General features: G+C 35.0%; 2 protein-coding genes across 2 annotated transcripts; both read left to right on the top strand.

Annotated features, from left to right (window-relative positions):
* On the top strand, positions 1-7,174 carry LOC144432879 (putative U3 small nucleolar RNA-associated protein 11). The gene is made up of 8 exons (XM_078121176.1): positions 1-183; positions 1,209-1,270; positions 1,944-2,046; positions 2,993-3,106; positions 3,941-4,037; positions 5,394-5,524; positions 5,777-5,887; positions 6,816-7,174. Exons 1-8 carry the CDS (start codon positions 124-126, stop codon positions 6,897-6,899), a joined length of 762 nt encoding a protein of 253 aa, XP_077977302.1. The 5' UTR covers positions 1-123; the 3' UTR covers positions 6,900-7,174.
* Positions 7,175-9,387: 2,213 nt separating this feature from the next.
* On the top strand, positions 9,388-16,738 carry LOC144432526 (superoxide dismutase [Cu-Zn]-like). Its single transcript, XM_078120751.1, has 5 exons — positions 9,388-9,545; positions 13,771-13,867; positions 14,921-14,996; positions 15,384-15,498; positions 16,014-16,738. Exons 1-5 carry the CDS (start codon positions 9,474-9,476, stop codon positions 16,119-16,121), a joined length of 468 nt encoding a protein of 155 aa, XP_077976877.1. The 5' UTR covers positions 9,388-9,473; the 3' UTR covers positions 16,122-16,738.
* The last annotated feature ends 1,286 nt before the right edge of the window (positions 16,739-18,024 follow it).

The following is an 18,024-nucleotide window of genomic DNA, read 5'->3' on the forward strand; positions in this document are numbered from 1 at the left end:
CCACGTGTGTATGAAACATGTGTTTGTGTTGGTACCATTGCCAATTTTTGGGACGTTGTTGAAGTAATTCAGTGTTTATTCAGTCAGTGAAACTGGGTCTGTTGATGCTCAGCCAAATCTGAAATGTCATCTTTGAAGAAAGCTGCCAAGTCTGGTCAGAGGACCCATAGGGAGCGTGGACAGGTAACGTTTTAATATCAGTATGGATCTTTAGTCCTGCTTGCATGCATACGGAGTAAGTCGTCATGTCAGTAATCTAGACCCGTGCACCGTCTGCAAGCAGGACTACATGGATCTACACTATGGATCTATTATTGAGAAGGTTCAATAATAGATCCATACACATACTGACATAGCTACGTACACAGGTTACCATGGATCTATTATTGTTAGATTCAATAATAGATCCATGAGTTTACAGACACAATTCTGTTTGAGTTAGCTCGTGGACATTTGCAGAGCTCTCTCCGGAAGCTCTCTCTACAAGCCCTACTTGTATGGATGTAGTGGAGCCTCCGTACGCCATCCAAGCAGGGATATCTTTAAGTCATCTGTATGCAGGAGTGATATTGAGAGATTTTTAAACTGTATCAGAATGAACTAGGAACGGAATATTTTAATGTTTTGTGTGTGTGTTTATTTTGCCATTTTTGGCGTGTGGTTTGTTATTAGAATTAGACTTTTAGGGGTTAGTGGCCATGTGGATGAGGGATTGGTATCTATTTTGGATTTTTAATTTATAAAATTATTTTATCATGACTTCTACTTGAAAAAATCATATGAAACAACACGGACCAAGTGTGTGAACTCAATAACCAGCAAAAAGCTTTAAAATGTATGTTTCATTGTTTTTATCCCCTGGTGTCAAAGGTAAATTTCCATGTTTAGTGGACAATAATGAAAGTATATCTTATCTTATCTTATAAAAAGATTGTAATTGTACATACAATAATAACAAAGGTTTTACATATTTCATTAATCTTTTGCAATTTATTGAGTTTCAAACAAGGACTTTGCATATATTGTTTCAAATTGATTTTTCAAGTATGACGCCAAAATAAAATAGTTTTATAAAGTGAATACCCAATCCTCATCCATATGACCACTTTAATTTTAAGTCAGTCCATGGTTATTATCATTCCTCCAATAGAAGTTCCTGTTCAAATCAGATAGATAAAGTAATTCTGATATTGTTATTTATATTGCAGCTTTCTAGTAGACAGCACCTTGGTCTACTTGAGAAGAAGAAAGACTACAAATTAAGAGCAAGGTATGTAGTTCCTTAGAATATAATGTGTAATGCACACAGGAGACGCAGGTGTACACGTTATGTGACACAGAGTAGTGTTTAGATATGTGTTCAGAACACAAACTTAAAAGACGGTGAAAGATGGGTGCACATGTTAGCATATCTTCTGTTCAGAAGATGTGCCACTGTTTTCCAAACTTGTCGGTATTTTAGACATTTTCCTGCCAAGTTCCTGCAGAAAAATCAACAATTACTAGTAGTAGTTTATTGTTACATTTCTGAACTTTGATTTCAAAATTACAACATTTAATAAAAGAAAACTGGCAAAAACTTAACACATATTTACAGTTACATGTTTACCACCCTTTTCATATTGACATCTGCTATGGCATGTGTTTGTTACCTATTGTATCACATGACTAATGATATGCACATAGAATACACATAGCTACCTACAGTCAAACCTCTCTAGTAACTAACAGATAGTAATGATGTAATAATTGTTCACAAACAGATTAAAGTACTTTTAAAATGAGAGCATTCATGTTGCTTTTAACTATTATTATTATTATTATTATTATTGTTATTATTATTTATTTATTATAAGAAACACACACACTACACATGCGTCTCAGCACATTGTACAGACTGAAGTTAAAATTGCAAAAGTAAACTATTTGTTTCTTGAATCCAGAGACCATCACAAGAAAAGAAACTTTATAAAAGCACTAAAGAAGAAAGCCTTGGACAAAAATCCAGAGGAGTTTTATTTTAAAATGGTGAATTCTAAGTTAGTGGTAAGTATTGTGGATTCAGTCATTCATTCAAACTGTTTGTAAATATATAGGTAACATTTCTCAATGAAGAGATAGTGTTAAAGACAAATGATTTGGGCAATGTTTCCCTGGAAATGGATTTGGAACTTGTAAACATTGTTTGAATGTTTGTTGTAAGTCATATACCACACTTGCAAATTTAGGATTTATTGCTTGTTATATTTGTGTGATGTATTTTATTGGTTTGTACGTTGGTGGAGGGTCTGTGGTTTGTACGTTGGTGGAGGGTCTGTGGTTTGTACGTTGGTGGAGGGTCTGTGGTTTGTACGTTGGTGGAGGGTCTATGGTTTGTACGTTGGTGGAGGGTCTGTGGTTTGTACGTTGGTGGAGGGTCTATGGTTTGTACATAAAAATCTGTGAAGTCTCACATGACTGAAATCTAGCATGAATGCGTAACACAGTTTTATCCAAAATCCTGAATGGCTCAGTCTGTAGATTTGAAGTAATAATGATATAATGATAATAATAATAATAATAATAATAATAATAATAATAATAATAATCTTTATTTACACTAGATAGTTCTTTAAGTATATAAACACTTATCTCCCAAGAAGTCCAGTGAGGGCCATCCCTCATGGATTCAGTGTTGATGCAGGAGGAAACCAGAGCACCCGGCAAAAACCTTGTTCGATAGAGTCAAAAACTGAATGACACTCTTCTTACTTACAGTGTGGTAAAATTTAATGAAAAGCCTAAATGGGTTCAGACCCCAACCGCAGTGGTAAGAGGCAAATGGTTTAACCACTCGGCCACTGAAAACCCTTGAAGTATAGAAGTAATACAGATCAGTGTTGAGAAGGGGTTGACAAATACATCTGCAATTTTACTTTATGTGATTTTCTTGTCAGGGTTCTATGACCTTAACAAAAAGTCCGCTGATATGTAAATATCATGTATTACACAGGATGGCATCCATAGAGATAAAGAAAAAGAGGAGACTGTCACAGATGAGCAGATGAAGTTAATCCAATCTCAAGATTTAAAATATGTAAATTACAAGAGAACTGTTGAAATGAAGGTAATTTAACAAGACATTGAACTTTCTTCAAATGAAAATCCGTCTGTTGATAATCCGATGGATTACATAATCTGTTGTTCCTACACAAACTTGAAAATTGTTACCTGAAATTTTTGACTACAACGTCTTTGTTATGTTTTTTGTCAACAGACATATTGTCAACAATGGGTCAATCTGTTGACAAAGACTGAAGTATGCAATCCAAAATTTCAAGGAACCATTTTCAAGTTTGTGTTTGGAACAAAATTTTAATGTAATACATACATGTGTTGAACATTCACATGGACAAAAAGCGTTCATGCTAACCCTATCATACTATCATTTGGTTCAAAATTAATGCATTTACAAAACAGGACCTCACATATCTGTTTTCTTAGTTATAAGTATGTGACGTGATTCCTGACATGAATCTAGTAATCAGGTAGAACTATAGACATTGGAGAGAGACAAGAAAATACTGGGCAAAATTATTTGGCAGTACACCAAAATTCTTCATCAGCTTGGTAGATTACAAAGGTTATAACTATAACACAAGCAGTTCAAATTCTGAAAAACTTTTGAGCTGCTTGTGTGTTATAACATTTGTAAATGATTTGACAGTTGTTGGCGATGTTCCTATTGGTGTAAAAATTCCAGTTTTGGTGCAAACTGCAAACTGAGTTTATTTTTCCAGTTAAAATGAATTACAGTACAATGAGTTATGCTACAACACCACACAACACTATTTTATATATATATTTTGTGATTGTGTGATCACTTTTAAAAGAGGTCAGGTACATAAATGTTGCTGTACATTGTTTCACATTATATCTCACTTTCTCCCTTTGATTTCAGAAAATTGATAAACTTAAAGCCAATCATCACATGTTAGACGGTACTTTGGATAAATCACAAAATAGACACACTTTCTTTGTAGATAGTGTCAAGGAAGGTAAGAAGTCTCATAATGCTGTTGAACAGTTGTAAAATGGTAGAAAAAAAATTAACTCTACAACATGTAGTTGATATCAATAGCATTATTTATAATATACCTAGTGATAATGCTGTGCCATGATTTGCTAGAATCAGTCACGTGATAGGAAAATAGAATGACTATTTCCCTAGGGAAATAGTTCCATCAACCATTACATGGTCACGTGACCACTGCGCGTTCACAGCAGGTCAAAATGGCAGCTTCGAACGATGTCTGCCAACCTCAAGAGAAGAGGGCAAGATTTTCATGAGGTATATTATAAAACACATATTGCCTGGCCTACATTTGGGCTATAGCACCCGTTTATTACTCCCGAGGCCGAAGGCCGAGGGAAATAGCATGTAATTCTGGTAACTCACAGTCCCTCGGGTGTAATAAACAGGTGCTATAGCCCTCATGGCCAGGCAATATGTGTTCAGTATGATCATAGGTTGATGGGATATTGTATGACAGAACACCATGAAGTATGACGTACTCAGGGTATTCATTGGAAGTCAGGTTTCTCTTCACCGTGTGGTTTAACTCTTGACAGGCTGTAACTTTGGTAAACATGAACATGTCAAAAACATGCCAGTAATAATTGGGGTATGTTTACCTCTCCAGTGGTCTCTTTGGAGCATCTGGTTCATAGGGCAGCCTTACTTAATTGTTTCTCACGACACAACCTTAGGCCAAAAATACAAAAGAGTTTGTTTCTTGTCCTAGGGAAATTTCAAGAATGATGCGGTGACGCGCTTTTTATTTATTTATTTATTTATTTATTTTATTTATTTATTATTTTTTTTTTGGGGGGGGGGGTGATTGGTGGGGAAGCACACTGACTCATCAACCATAGCACTATCACATACATGATGTTACCACTGACGCTGCCCTGAACGATTAATAACATTTATTGATCTCTGAAAGTAAACTACATGCATTGTAAACTGTTTGTTTTACAGTCACTTCTAAGTCATTCAAACTGTTAAAGTATGATTATAAACTGAAAGTATCACCAACAAGTTATTCATACATTTATTTTATTGTTATTTTCAACCGACCGATTGACCAACCCATAATTTTTAAGGTGTTCCGATGAGAAACACTCAAACAGAGAGTTAAGTATTGGCACCCTTACCTTTTCTTGCATGTTTGTTCTAGTGTTTGATTTAAAAGATTAGAAATCTTGGATAAACAAGGTGAAATTAGTTTCTGTCACTATTTAGTACAAAGGCCCCATATTGCACTCCATTTCTATGGTCTAAACAAAGGAATTATCAAAATATTACATCTATTTTTATTGATGTGTGTATGTTGTTTGTATATTGTTGGCAGCTAAAGATTTTGACCCAGCTAAACACCTTGACACACTTCCTGAGTTGCTCCATAGACGATATAACAGACCAACAACAGAGATGTTGAAGAAGACAAGAATACAGGGACAAACAGATCACGATACATTAGAGGTAAAGTTACTTTTCTATCACTGATATTTATTACACTTTTGATGTTCTTGAAGCACTTTATTATTGTGTATTGAAATTATTGTAAAACTTGTTAGTTTTTTTTTCCCAAATTAGAATCTGGGTGAGAAGCAGCTAGAAATCTTGCAATGTGTACAATGGTCTAAACATGTTCCTTCAAGTGAAATACAGTCTTTTGAGACTGTGTGAGTTACATGTATTGCATCTTGTAATCTTTGCTTTTTATATTTACAGTATTTAGCCAAACAAAGAAACAAACAATACAAAGAACTTACCAGTCGAATGAACCGGGAAAAAGAACTGAACATTGTGGTGCAAAAAATGGAAACCAAGAAAAATTTACATGTAAGTATTAGTTCAGAGAAAGCCATTTAATGGTTCGTAATATAAATTCAATGTTATCAATTTAATTAATGTAGAATGGAATACCTGAAACACTCAAAGTTATGTAGAAAATCTGGAAATCTTCGCTAAAGACTTATTTTCACTTATTTTCACTGAAGTGTTTGCTGGACAAGAGTTCTATGTTCTATTCAGGAGCATGTTTGAATTTTGGATGAGTGTTTTTATTCCTTTGTTCTTAATTTTGAATTTACACTTTTGAAATGTGTGAGCTAATGTCTCACTGTTTGACATCAATGTTGCAGATATTTCTATCTTGAAGTCCCTGATCAAGTATAATTAATGCGAAACATGGTCAGACATTTACAGCCATTTTTGTAATCATAAGTTTAAATATTACCTTGTCCATGATGTGTCTGTTAAGTAGGTGAGGCTATTTTTTTTTGGGTGTATTATTTATTTCACCAGAAATTGTACAAATGGTACATAACAGAAAAAAAAGAGGAGCAGGAAAAGCAAATAGGTCAATAAGCTAAAAGTTCTGACAATATTACTTCCAGCTAATAATTACACTAAGACTAAAAGAAAACAAAAAAAGAAGAGCAAAATATTCCTGGTGAGGACCATGGATATAGTCTGCTGGGGACTAATCTAGTCCATGGTCCTAAGTTAATAAATAAATATAAATATATATATAGTTACAGCGTACAATTATCAAATTAAATGAAGTGTGAACAATACACTATGCACTGAAAATGAAGGAAACAACAACAATGGAAGGCAGAAGACAGGAAAAAATGAATCAAATATGTAAAATATGGTGTTTTAGATTTGTCTTGAATGCATGGCGATTATGGGTATTCTTTAAAGTATTGATATGCAACTTGTTCTATTTTGTCTAAATTTAATATTTGTCAATATCACTTTACAGGATAGAAGACAGATGAAGAAAGAGAAAGATGAAACCAAAACAACAGCAGCCGTTTATAAATGGATGCCCAAAAGGAAAAGATGAGAGTGAGAACAAGATGACAGAAGTGCATTTCTTTCAATTTGGCCTTTTTGTAACTCACACCACAATTTGAAGTTATTCAGACTGAGTATTTTCTTTCTTTTCATGCAGAAGCTTTTATTCTGTTGACAAAGTTTATATTTATAACAATATGCTCACTTAATACATGTAATAAAAGTGATGATAACTCCTAGAACTGACAGAAAATACTGTGTGTGCAATTAAACATTACCAGGAACAAAACATGTATCAGCAAATTCTCTTTTCTTCTTTTCAAAAAATAAGTACACATACACACTAGACTGTTGTACAGTCACATTGGATTCATTAGATTGACTTTTAGTACCGGCACATCACTTTTACCATTAGCTATGTACTGTAGTCCAGCCCCCTTGTACGATGCACCCAAGAAGACTAACCCCTCAATGTGATGATTGTGATGGGTGAAACCAGTGAAGTAGCGAATCACTGACTGTGTAAGGAGATTGGATTGTGAGAGGCTAACACACACACACGCACGCACGCACGCACACACACACACCTGGGGTAGGATAGAGACAGGAGGCAAATATTGCCACAATTAAATCAGATGCTAAAACCAGGAATCATCACTTAAAAACCCATAAGTCACATATTAGTTTTCTCTGATTCACCATGTGGGGGCGCAATCGAAGGGAAGTCCTTTGCTAGCGAGTGTTAGTTTTCTTTTTTGAAAATAGCATTTAGTTTTAGATTTGATGTCTTAAACGTGTCCTCTCCAACATCAAAATACATGAAGAGTGTCTACGACAAAAATCGTTGCTAGGTTAGACGAATTCTAAAAAAAATGTAGGCCAACAAGTACTGTACTTGAGTGTATGTGTAAGCATAGTAGTAGTACTACTAGAAGGAATGCCCTTGGTGATATTTCATTTTCATTTGAGATATTGGTCAAATATGGAAACTGTATCACCAAATGCATTCTATGCACATGCAATGACCATGTACACTCCAGTACGGTACTACACTTTTTATTTCGTTTTTCTTCAAAATAGGCTTGAATCTAGTAATGATTTTTGTCATAGACACTCTCTCCCATGCACCCCCCCCCCCATGGTGCTGGTGGTATTTAAAGCACCTACATCATCTTTGCATAATAAGAGACATTAAAATTGAAGTAAGCCCAAAAACATTGAAAATGAAAATGCATGAATTGTGACCTCATTGAAATTTTATAAAAGTGAATTCAGATAGTAAATACTATGCTGTTAATATTCACACAGTCATTTTGTCATTATAGCACTATTGAACTGAATGGGTATGTTGAAATAGATATGTGTATGTATGTATGTGCGTGCGTGCGTGCGTGCGTGCATGTGTGTGTGTGTGTGTGTGTGTGTGTGTGAAAATGGTATATGAGTCAAAAATCGCCCCACCGATTTCATCGATATTTGGTGGGCACATTACTTAGATGGAAAATTGTTGAAATGTATGTTTTGTGTCAAAAATTGTGATTTTTGGCTTTGCAGACTTATATAGGCATACATTTTTTGTCAAAACCCCTGCACATAGTATGTCTATCATTGGGTATTGAAATGGAAAAGTACTTGGAAACTTCCTTACCTTATTAAATACATTCCATGTTACATAAAAACATACATGGTAAATTAGTGCTCTTTATTAATTAGTATAATTAATAGGAAAATCATTTATAAACAGGATGTATGATAATTGAGGTATTGAAGACCATATTCAATTATTCTTTGATTGATGATTTAAATGGAAATGTATTTTGAATGATACTAGTAGTATAGTGACTTGACTGGTCAGTCATTTGAAGTGTTGTAGTGGCTGGATGATGCCGTTAGCGCTAGCGCCCTCCAGTGGGGATTCAATACAAGACAGGCTTGGTTGCCTTCCGGGGTCTAAATAATAAAATATATATGAGGACAGACACATACTAAATTTCCGGTGGTAAAGTATGCTATGTTACAATCGGAGTCCACCCTACAACGTCTACAGATGTCAATTTTAGTGAATATTCATTACACTTAATAGCCTTGTTAAAATTGAAATGTAACGGGTCACTAGATACGCTATTTTTCTCGCGAATGACCCCCGGACGATGATTGCGGATAAAAGTGTGACTCAGCATTATTTGTGATTTGCTTGTTCATTTCATAACATATTTTTTAAGAATTGGTCATCAATAATGACAATTTATTGTACATACAATTAATACATATTTAGATATACATATTGATATTTATTTTCCTTCATTATTTTATTTCTTCTAAAAAGAAGATATTTTGCGAATCAGCAAAATGGCTGTTCATTACTTTTTGATTTTTTGAAACGTTCTCTTCCTGGCAATTTAAACTCTGACCTCAGACTTTATTTATGTCTGTTGTACTTTAATTTGTTTACGATACGATTTGATCAAACACAACAACCACAACGTACTTGTAACCACGACCCCGTTAAGGTTTTGCACACCGCACGAAAGTCCTTCATTGTAGTGTGCTGTGCGTTCACATTGCCATTATAGAAGCTGTACTCGAACCATCAGTACCCTAGTACATTACTGTCGATTCAGCCATGCCTCTAATCAAAGCTGTTTGCGTGTTGAAGGGGGAGAAAGTAGGAGGAGTAATCAACTTCGAACAAGAGGTGAGTGTGTTCCCAAGTTCAAGGCAATATGCCCCGCCCACAAATTACAACACATGTGTTCCCACGTCCATGTCTCCGAGCTCCAGACGTGGATGGGGATGTACAGTATAAGTAGTGTAGTGTATGCAATAAGTAATCGCATAGTATTGATTTATCACTTATGTGGTAGATTCCCAATTCTTGTCGAAAGCTCAACACTTTTTCTCTAAAAAAATGATGCCACTATGTTATTCTATATAACTAATGTCGCAGTGCAGGTAAAACCATGCGACATATAAATGGGTATGTCACTGGAAGCATAGCAATGGATTCGATTGCTTTGCATGTTTGATGTGGTTCTCCCAGGTAGTGGAGGAACGTAATTGGACTGAACTGGTGGCCGAACATCGAACAAGTCTGTTGGCCGTTGATTGACCAAATGAGAGAACAATTGAGAGATGAGAGGACCTCTTGTGTATCAGTTGGATGCAACATGTGTGAACCAGTACAAAATTTGCTGTAGCCACGTTTTTGTGATAGAACTCTGAAGAATTGAGTGCAGCGCACGCAGTTACTGTTCGCCGTATTTTGTCCGTAAAATGGCTGACAAGGATCACGCTGTGAAGTTCAAAGGTTAATATGTACAATCGGAACGTGTATAAAATTAGTCTCCGATTCAGATCGGAGGACAATGTGAGACTCGTCTGATATTGAGCCTTAAATTCAGCCTCGTAGTCTTAGATACAGAAAATCATATAATTAGTCAAACATAAAATAATACTACATTTGTATTCAAACAAGAGAAACAGTGAGGCCCTTTAAAACAGTTGATTCACTAGTATCATCCACTACCACATGACCAAGAGCTGCTTTAGAGTTACCCTACTTCAGCCAAATTATTATTTGTAGCTCCATGTGAAAGAGACAGTTGAGAAGTAGTATTTGCTTTATTACACATGAAGTAACATATACTAGTACTCGTAGTATATAGTCAAACCAATATATATATATATATAATATTATACTTTATAGGGACAACATCCTAGCAAACTAGTAGTGTACTAGAGTAATTTGTGTGCTATAGTATGATAGACACATATCTTGGGTACTGCACACTCTACACAAGAAAACAAATGCATGTGATGTGGTCAGTAATGCAATAAGTAATTTGATAATGGTTTCCATGCTGGGATAGAGTTGATATACATCCCAAGCAGTGATGCGGCCAGAGGTTTTTTTTGGGTCATTTGACACACATTTATTTTTACCTGACCCACAATTACAGGTACATATGTTCTACAGCAATTACTGCCCATGGTCTTCCAATCATTTGAGTACTGTGGTAAAGACCTACACTTACAAATACACTTCAGCTACTATACTAGTTACCACCCACCCTCCTCCCATTACCCTTAGAGGTGCACAAATATAAGATTTGTGATAAATTGATTTGAGAAAAAATGGCAGTAGGTGCTATGGCAAACCCAGCAAATAGTACTGGTATATATAAATTATTGGATACAGATTGAATTGCATGAAATCCATGGAAATTCTGAACAAGTTGTGAAAATAGTTTATCACTTTGTCAAGCAATTTTATAACCAGAATGCATGAATATAAAAATGTTTGTATATTTTTGAAAAGTATATAAAAATGGAGAACACATGATAACTATGAACTATTCCAAAACAGCATGTTCAATCATGAACATGAATACTTATGCTAATAACTGATATTAATTGATTGATATGTACATGATCCTAACTTTATCTCCAATTATGATTAACATTTTGGTGAAAAAAACAATAATCTGGCAGTGCTTTAATTAAACAAAGTTGGTTGGTTGAGAACATAAAAGAATAATCCTTTGTAATCCTTATGGCTTCACTGATGACATGAATGTGAGATCCTGGGATTAAAATCATAGGGAGACCCCTCCAAAATCTGTGGTGAAATTAAGGGGTAATCATTCTTGGTCATAAAAACTGACAGGTAGCAAATGTTATTGGTTCTTATGGGAAACTGTTTGTCCTTACTTAGTGCAGGTGATCACCTGCATCTGTGGCTACCCCCCCCCCCCCCCTTCAAAGGTCCAACATATTATAACTTTAACATGATACAACATTTCCTGTATTACTGCAATGAATTAGAGAGTACAATAGTTGAGTATTCGAATTAATTTATTTCCTGTCCTGTTATTATTCACAATGTGTGTATTATATAAAAAAAAAAATACATATAGAAAGATATTAGATAAGGTGGTTGAATGAATGAATGAATGAATGAATGAATTTTATTCATTACATGCAATTTCAAAGAGATCACAGTGTCTCAAAGAGATCACAGTGCTCTCCCGCCATACTGCCTGATTCAGTGCATGAATGCCTAAAAATGAGTCTGAATGTCTTGGATGTCCAGATTAGTCAAGACAATAATAATTGGAAAATTTCAACCAACCATGTGTGTTAATTCTAACATACTGTAATTGTTGTATATGCTACATAACTGGAAACTAATTAATGATACTTTGACTTGTGACGGTCAATTTAACTACGGTATTAAATACAAGCAAGTGTAAAACAGGTTCCATGACGTCAGATTTTTTTGTTGTAAAATTTAGATTTCTCAGGTCCATGTCGTTGAATAAATGTTATTCATTAATAAACTTCAATCTGTCATAAAGACTGACATTAGTTGCTGTAACTCAGCAAATTTGTCAGTCCTTGTAGAGCGGTAGAAAATGGTAGTCCAGAACAAAAGATTGATACATAAATGTATCTGTACCACAGACATACAAGCACCAATACAGGTTGTCGCGTACATAGTCAAGGGTCGCATGTAAGGCAATACAATCAAAGTACTAAGGAGCCCTAGATGTAGTTCATATGGCTTCACTGGTGGTAAAGTTACACTAGTGCCACTCCCGAGAACATGGGATTGAATCCTTGGTCTTTAAAATCTATTTATAGATTATAATCAATACGCTAGTTGTAATACAAATCAGGAGTTGATCAAGGCAGTGTACCTACCATTCATAAAAATCTCACGTGGGCATTATTTGATCACCATACATGGCACATATCATGAACATGAATAAATTGATCTCCTGCACCAAAGGTCAAGAAAAATAACCTTTAAAAGAATATAACACACGTGATGTGAGATCAGTTGTTGACATGGTGTATGGCTGATCTATCATTTTCAATGAGTATAGGCAGATATGAATCCACATGTACTTACATGCGTGTTAGCCATACTATTTCTAATCCATAGAGAGAGCAAGCAGAGATTTTGGTACACTTCATCTCCCAGAATTACAACCAAAACAAATGAACCTTGAAATATAATGATAATTATAATGATTTATAATGAAGATTTATAGGACGCATAATCTCTATAAAACAGGGGCTTCATTGACATACATCATCAAACTTGTATGTATGTATGTATGTATGTATGTATGTATGTATGTATGTATGTATGTATGTATGTATGTGTGTGTGTGTGTGTGTGTGTGTGTGTGTGTGTGTGTATGTATGTGTGTGTGTATGTGTTGTCTGCCTGCCTGTCTGTCTGTCTGTCTGTCTCCCTCCCTCCCTCCATCCGTCCATCCATAACTATATCTCTGCCACCTGTGTAATATTATGTATGTCTGTTCTTTTCACGGGGTTTTGAATTGGATTTGCGTATGTGACATTTGAAATACCATTTGGTTCATTCACTTTGTCAATAATTGCAACGGGTATCCTTCCTTCTAACCTTCAAACCTACCAAGCAATATTATTTTATTATTTACAGTACTAGACAAACTCTACATCATTACACATGGTGCATATGATACAGTCCTAGAAACTCCTAGACCGACTGCAATCATAAAATACATTGCCAGAAGTGTACTTATCATACATCCCTTGAAATGCAGTTGTAATGGCTGAAGTTTCAGTCTTGGAAACTCCTTGAAAGTCCTGGAATTTCAAAGGACTTTTGGAAGTCTAGCGAATATACAATCTACTGGAAAACAGATCAAGAAAATGAATTGACATTACAGTTGTAAAGAGGGAGAAGGTGGTGAGGGTGGTGAACTCCATGCCTTAATTGCTCCCTACCAAGAAATCTATGGGGGTGGGTGGGGTTAAGCTCCATTCCTTATTTGGTCCCATCAAGCCATCTTTGAAGTGGTTGTTTCTTTAATTCTAGTTGTATATTGTAATTTATTGTCAACTTTGTGTATATTATATTTGAACAGGGTGTTGGTGCTCCTGTTAAGGTGACTGGTACTGTTGAACCACTTGATGCTGGTCTACATGGTTTCCATATTCATGAATTTGGTGACAATACTAATGGTAAGAATAAAATTCTGACTTATTTCAGTAATTTATAAAAATAATGCAAATTGAAGTGATTTTTCCTCAAAGTTGTTGTCAAAGTATCAGAACTGGTAGTAAATGTTTTACGTACAAAAACTGTATAGTGTAAACAAGGAGGGCATATATCCTGCTTAGACCAGGTATCTGTGTATCTGTCTGTCTGTCTATATCACCAGTATCTTGTAAAGAATCCTGGCTACCTTGAAATGAAAATTGGGTAGAGATTCTTTGAAGTAATTAATGTACATGGAGATCTGATTACTTTTGGGGGGAAATCCACAAATATGGTTGGTGGATTTAAAAAGTAATTGTGAGAAAATATGTTAAACTAACTGAAAGCACTACTCATGCATGCCCTCTATGGCCAAGCCCACTTCACAAGTCAACTTTGAACAGGTGTTTTCAGTTGCCATTTTTTTCACACCACGCTGCTTTCAAATTGTGATTCACATCCAACTGTGTGATCATTTCAGACAGTTACTCTACCAAAGAACATATACAATGTAGTTACTTTTTAAGAAAAACTGTATTTCAAATTTCCATAGTTGCATGTCTTCCTACATTGGCATTCCAAAGTTACTATATTATGTCCTATTGATTCTTGGAACAATGGACAATATACTGTAAACCTAGATATTTTTGCTACTAGAAAATTTTGCGATTTTACAACTAGTTCTTAAACACTAATTTTACTAGTTATCAGACTGGTACATTGTGTTTATGTACAAGAAGGCATTTTAGTCACTAGTTATTTTTGCATTTTTTTTTTTCAAGCGAAATTAGTGAAAATAAGTCTTTAGCAAATATTTCCAGATTTCCAGTGTTTTCCAAGATTTCTACGACTTTGCAATCACCAGGTTTCCAGATTAAAAAACGGTCGTTTTAAACAAAAAATGTATTATGTGAATACCATGAGTGAACTTTATGAATTGTTACAAGAATTGTTACAAGAATTTAAAAACAAAATTCATAACTAGCAATACGTATAGGTAGTGCCATCATCATGTTAAAATTATTGTCTATTTACAGGTTGTATCAGTGCTGGATCACATTTTAATCCTCATGGTAGGACTCACGGTGGACCAGAAGATGAACCGGAAAAGAGGTACCAGCTCTTTTGTTAAACACGTACATGTATATAAATATCTGCTTTCATAATGCCAACACTATACATAATAATTGGACTGTTAATACCCACATGAGTGCAAATACCCCTGAGTACCCACACTGGCACTCAAGAGGCATGGGATTTGTATAAATATGTGTATCCAAATAAGCAAATTTTTGTAAAAATATCAGTGTGATCATGCAATTTTGTGTACAAGGAATGACTGCACTCATTTCCATATCATGTACATATGCATATCATTTGCATACATGTATTTACATATCTTTTTGGTATTGCACTACAGTGCAAATACCACCAGTATGTACACACTAGTGTAAGTAATCACTGGTACATATGTAATAATATTTTGTATTTGTAATTCAGACATGTTGGTGATTTGGGCAACATTGAAGCTGCTGACGGAAAGTCTAATGTCAACATCACAGACAGCATGATAAGTTTAACAGGAGAACATTCTATCATTGGTAGATCTCTTGTGGTGAGTTAAGTCTACAGTTTTTCAAGTGTTGCCATGACTACAAGCTGATAATAATCTAATGAAGGAAAGGATTCATTTGTGAAGATTTCCATTTCACGTGCATCATCATTAGTTTGTGTGTTATTTTCTAAGTGTTGGGTGATTATGTCCCATTGGTAATGAAGCAATCTTCTGATTTTTCTGCCTTGGACCAAATTGTAAATTTCAAGCTGATTGATATGTATCATGACTCCTAAGTGCCTATTCCCTTCAGTGTAAAACATCTCTCATGACTATTTGTTATGTAACCATGAATGTATTGTTTCTGCAGACTCCCATGATGCAATAGCCCATAGTCATAGATACCCTATAAATGCACAAGATCAACTCGATGTTTATCTGAAATTGCAAGTAATTGTATTTGATGTAAAATCATGAAATGACTCTCCAGAACCTATAGTTTATGAAAATGTTTCTATTTCCTGGAGTTGCGTTTCCCTGTCGGTGATAATACTAGTTGTGTTTGTTTATTACAGGTTCATGATAAACGTGATGATCTTGGTAAAGGTGGTGATGAAGAAAGTTTGAAGACTGGTAATGCAGGACCTCGTCTTGCTTGCGGTGTCATCGGTATTGCTAAATAGATGGTTATTAGCACAGAGAATGCAAACATCATCCAGAAAGTCCTTTCTAGTAAATAGCACCCTCTGGAGTTGAAACGTTGCATCAGTTGAATGAAAGTCACCAACACTGACGAATAGAGTTTATCAATGTTTCTTTGCAAACTGGATTTTAGAATATATTATCAGTTATGTATGTAATGAAGTCAGAACAAAGAACAAAATGGCCACTCAAGGTGTTAATTTGTTAGAAAGTCTCGGTGAAGAACAGGTTCATTTTTACAAAAGCCATTAGCAGTACAGCCTCCTAAGTGGGCATTTAATTTTTCCAAATGTTTTGTGTAAAAGATAGGTCAATTTTGTTGTGTCACTTTTTGTGTTGTACAAAGTACTGATTCAAAGATGAAACTAGACTTTAAAACATTATGAATGAGGAGTCTAGTGCAGTTTTACATGGCAAATATTGTATTTCACAGGACAGTTATTGGAATGGTATATTAGAAAGGCTGTAAGGAAATGTATCTCAACTGGCATTGTAGAAAAAAACAACCCAAATCACCGTTCAATCAGTTTGTTTCTTTGTTTATTTTGTGATGTTATAATTCAATTTGGAAATAAAACCCAATGGTCCATTTTGATGTTAAATGGTACCGAATGAAATGTGTCCTTGTGTTGGTGGTACGTGTGTTGGATCAGAATGGATGTATTAGCTGCTGAGGATGTAACACCCCAACTTATATAGGATTTTGGACCAAAGTTCTGTTATTACTATTGTATCAAACTAATAGAAATTTTGGGGGAAATGGTGACAAATTGTGAAACAGATATATTTGTAAAATGTACTTGGGATGCTGGTACATAAGTTGAATCATTCACATAACAAAAATATCCTACCAGGTCCACATTTGTACCCCTCACTACAAAGTAACAACATGTGGGCTGTCTTGTATGAAATTTAAATATTGGCAATTTTGGCCAGAAAAACATACAAAAAGGACTGTTTCCAAATCTGGTTTTGTACTGGTGATATCATGTAGCATGAAATAAACCAATGTGTAATAAACCTGTAGTGAATGTTAGGAATGTAAGCAATATACAACATTGGCCAGAACTTGAGAGGCATGTATTGTGCACACGAATGACAAATGAAGTGGTGTGTTACAGCCTAAGCTGAAAGCGAAACCCTCTTCTGAGGGAACAAGCAACAAGCAGAATTTAGGGGGTTGGGGCTTAGGAGAATATCTGTTGGTCAAACGTTTTTCTGCATCCCCCTCCCCCGTCAGAAATTCTGTTTGTTATTTGTCATTCAGGTCACATAATAAATAACGATGTAATGAAATGTTTTCTGTATATATTTTATTGAAAGTAACTAAAGTTTCAAACAGTGCTTTCATATACAATAGCTTAACTACGACATTTGAATTGTTCTTTCAAAATAATTGTACGTTGTGACATTGCAAGATACCATCCAAAACATCAAAAGTGTATTTCTCTAAATCTATCAAACAAAGTCAATGTTTCAAAACCTCTGACTGTCCATCCATAAACAAAAGAATATGAGTCACTCACTTATACAAGACCCTGGATTTGCATGATACAGGTGACAGATTCATGTACATGTACCTCTTGAATTCTAGTTTTCAAGCTTTATTTGTATATGGATGCTTTCTCAAGTGTGAAAGTTTGTTACATGGAACCCTGGGTAAATCAGACAAGCACTTAATTAATTAGCAGTTTTATGTAATCAAAAGTTAATTGTTTAGGTCATTCCCATTGTGTACATTTATGTCTCAATTCTGAATAGAATAAATGCATGTATACCTGTGCAGCCATGATTATGACAAAATGTTGAAGCATCTTGAACTCGCTCTAGGTTTCCTTCGCATAGCTAGACTCAAGTTAATCCTGTCAACTTGTAGATATTTGT

Source organism: Glandiceps talaboti, chromosome 3, assembly GCF_964340395.1.
Source record: "Glandiceps talaboti chromosome 3, keGlaTala1.1, whole genome shotgun sequence".
In the NCBI taxonomy this organism is placed as follows: Eukaryota; Metazoa; Hemichordata; class Enteropneusta; family Spengelidae; genus Glandiceps; species Glandiceps talaboti.

Bases quoted from the DNA above. Each gene is read 5' to 3' on its own strand.
- LOC144432879 (XM_078121176.1), top strand. From the start codon at position 124: ATGTCATCTTTGAAGAAAGCTGCCAAGTCTGGTCAGAGGACCCATAGG. The intron at 184-1,208 runs GTAACGTTTTAA...TTTATATTGCAG, and splicing joins CCCATAGGGAGCGTGGACAG to CTTTCTAGTAGACAGCACCT. The intron at 3,107-3,940 runs GTAATTTAACAA...CTTTGATTTCAG, and splicing joins AGAGAACTGTTGAAATGAAG to AAAATTGATAAACTTAAAGC.
- LOC144432526 (XM_078120751.1), top strand. From the start codon at position 9,474: ATGCCTCTAATCAAAGCTGTTTGCGTGTTGAAGGGGGAGAAAGTAGGA. The intron at 9,546-13,770 runs GTGAGTGTGTTC...ATATTTGAACAG, and splicing joins TAATCAACTTCGAACAAGAG to GGTGTTGGTGCTCCTGTTAA. The intron at 13,868-14,920 runs GTAAGAATAAAA...GTCTATTTACAG, and splicing joins ATTTGGTGACAATACTAATG to GTTGTATCAGTGCTGGATCA.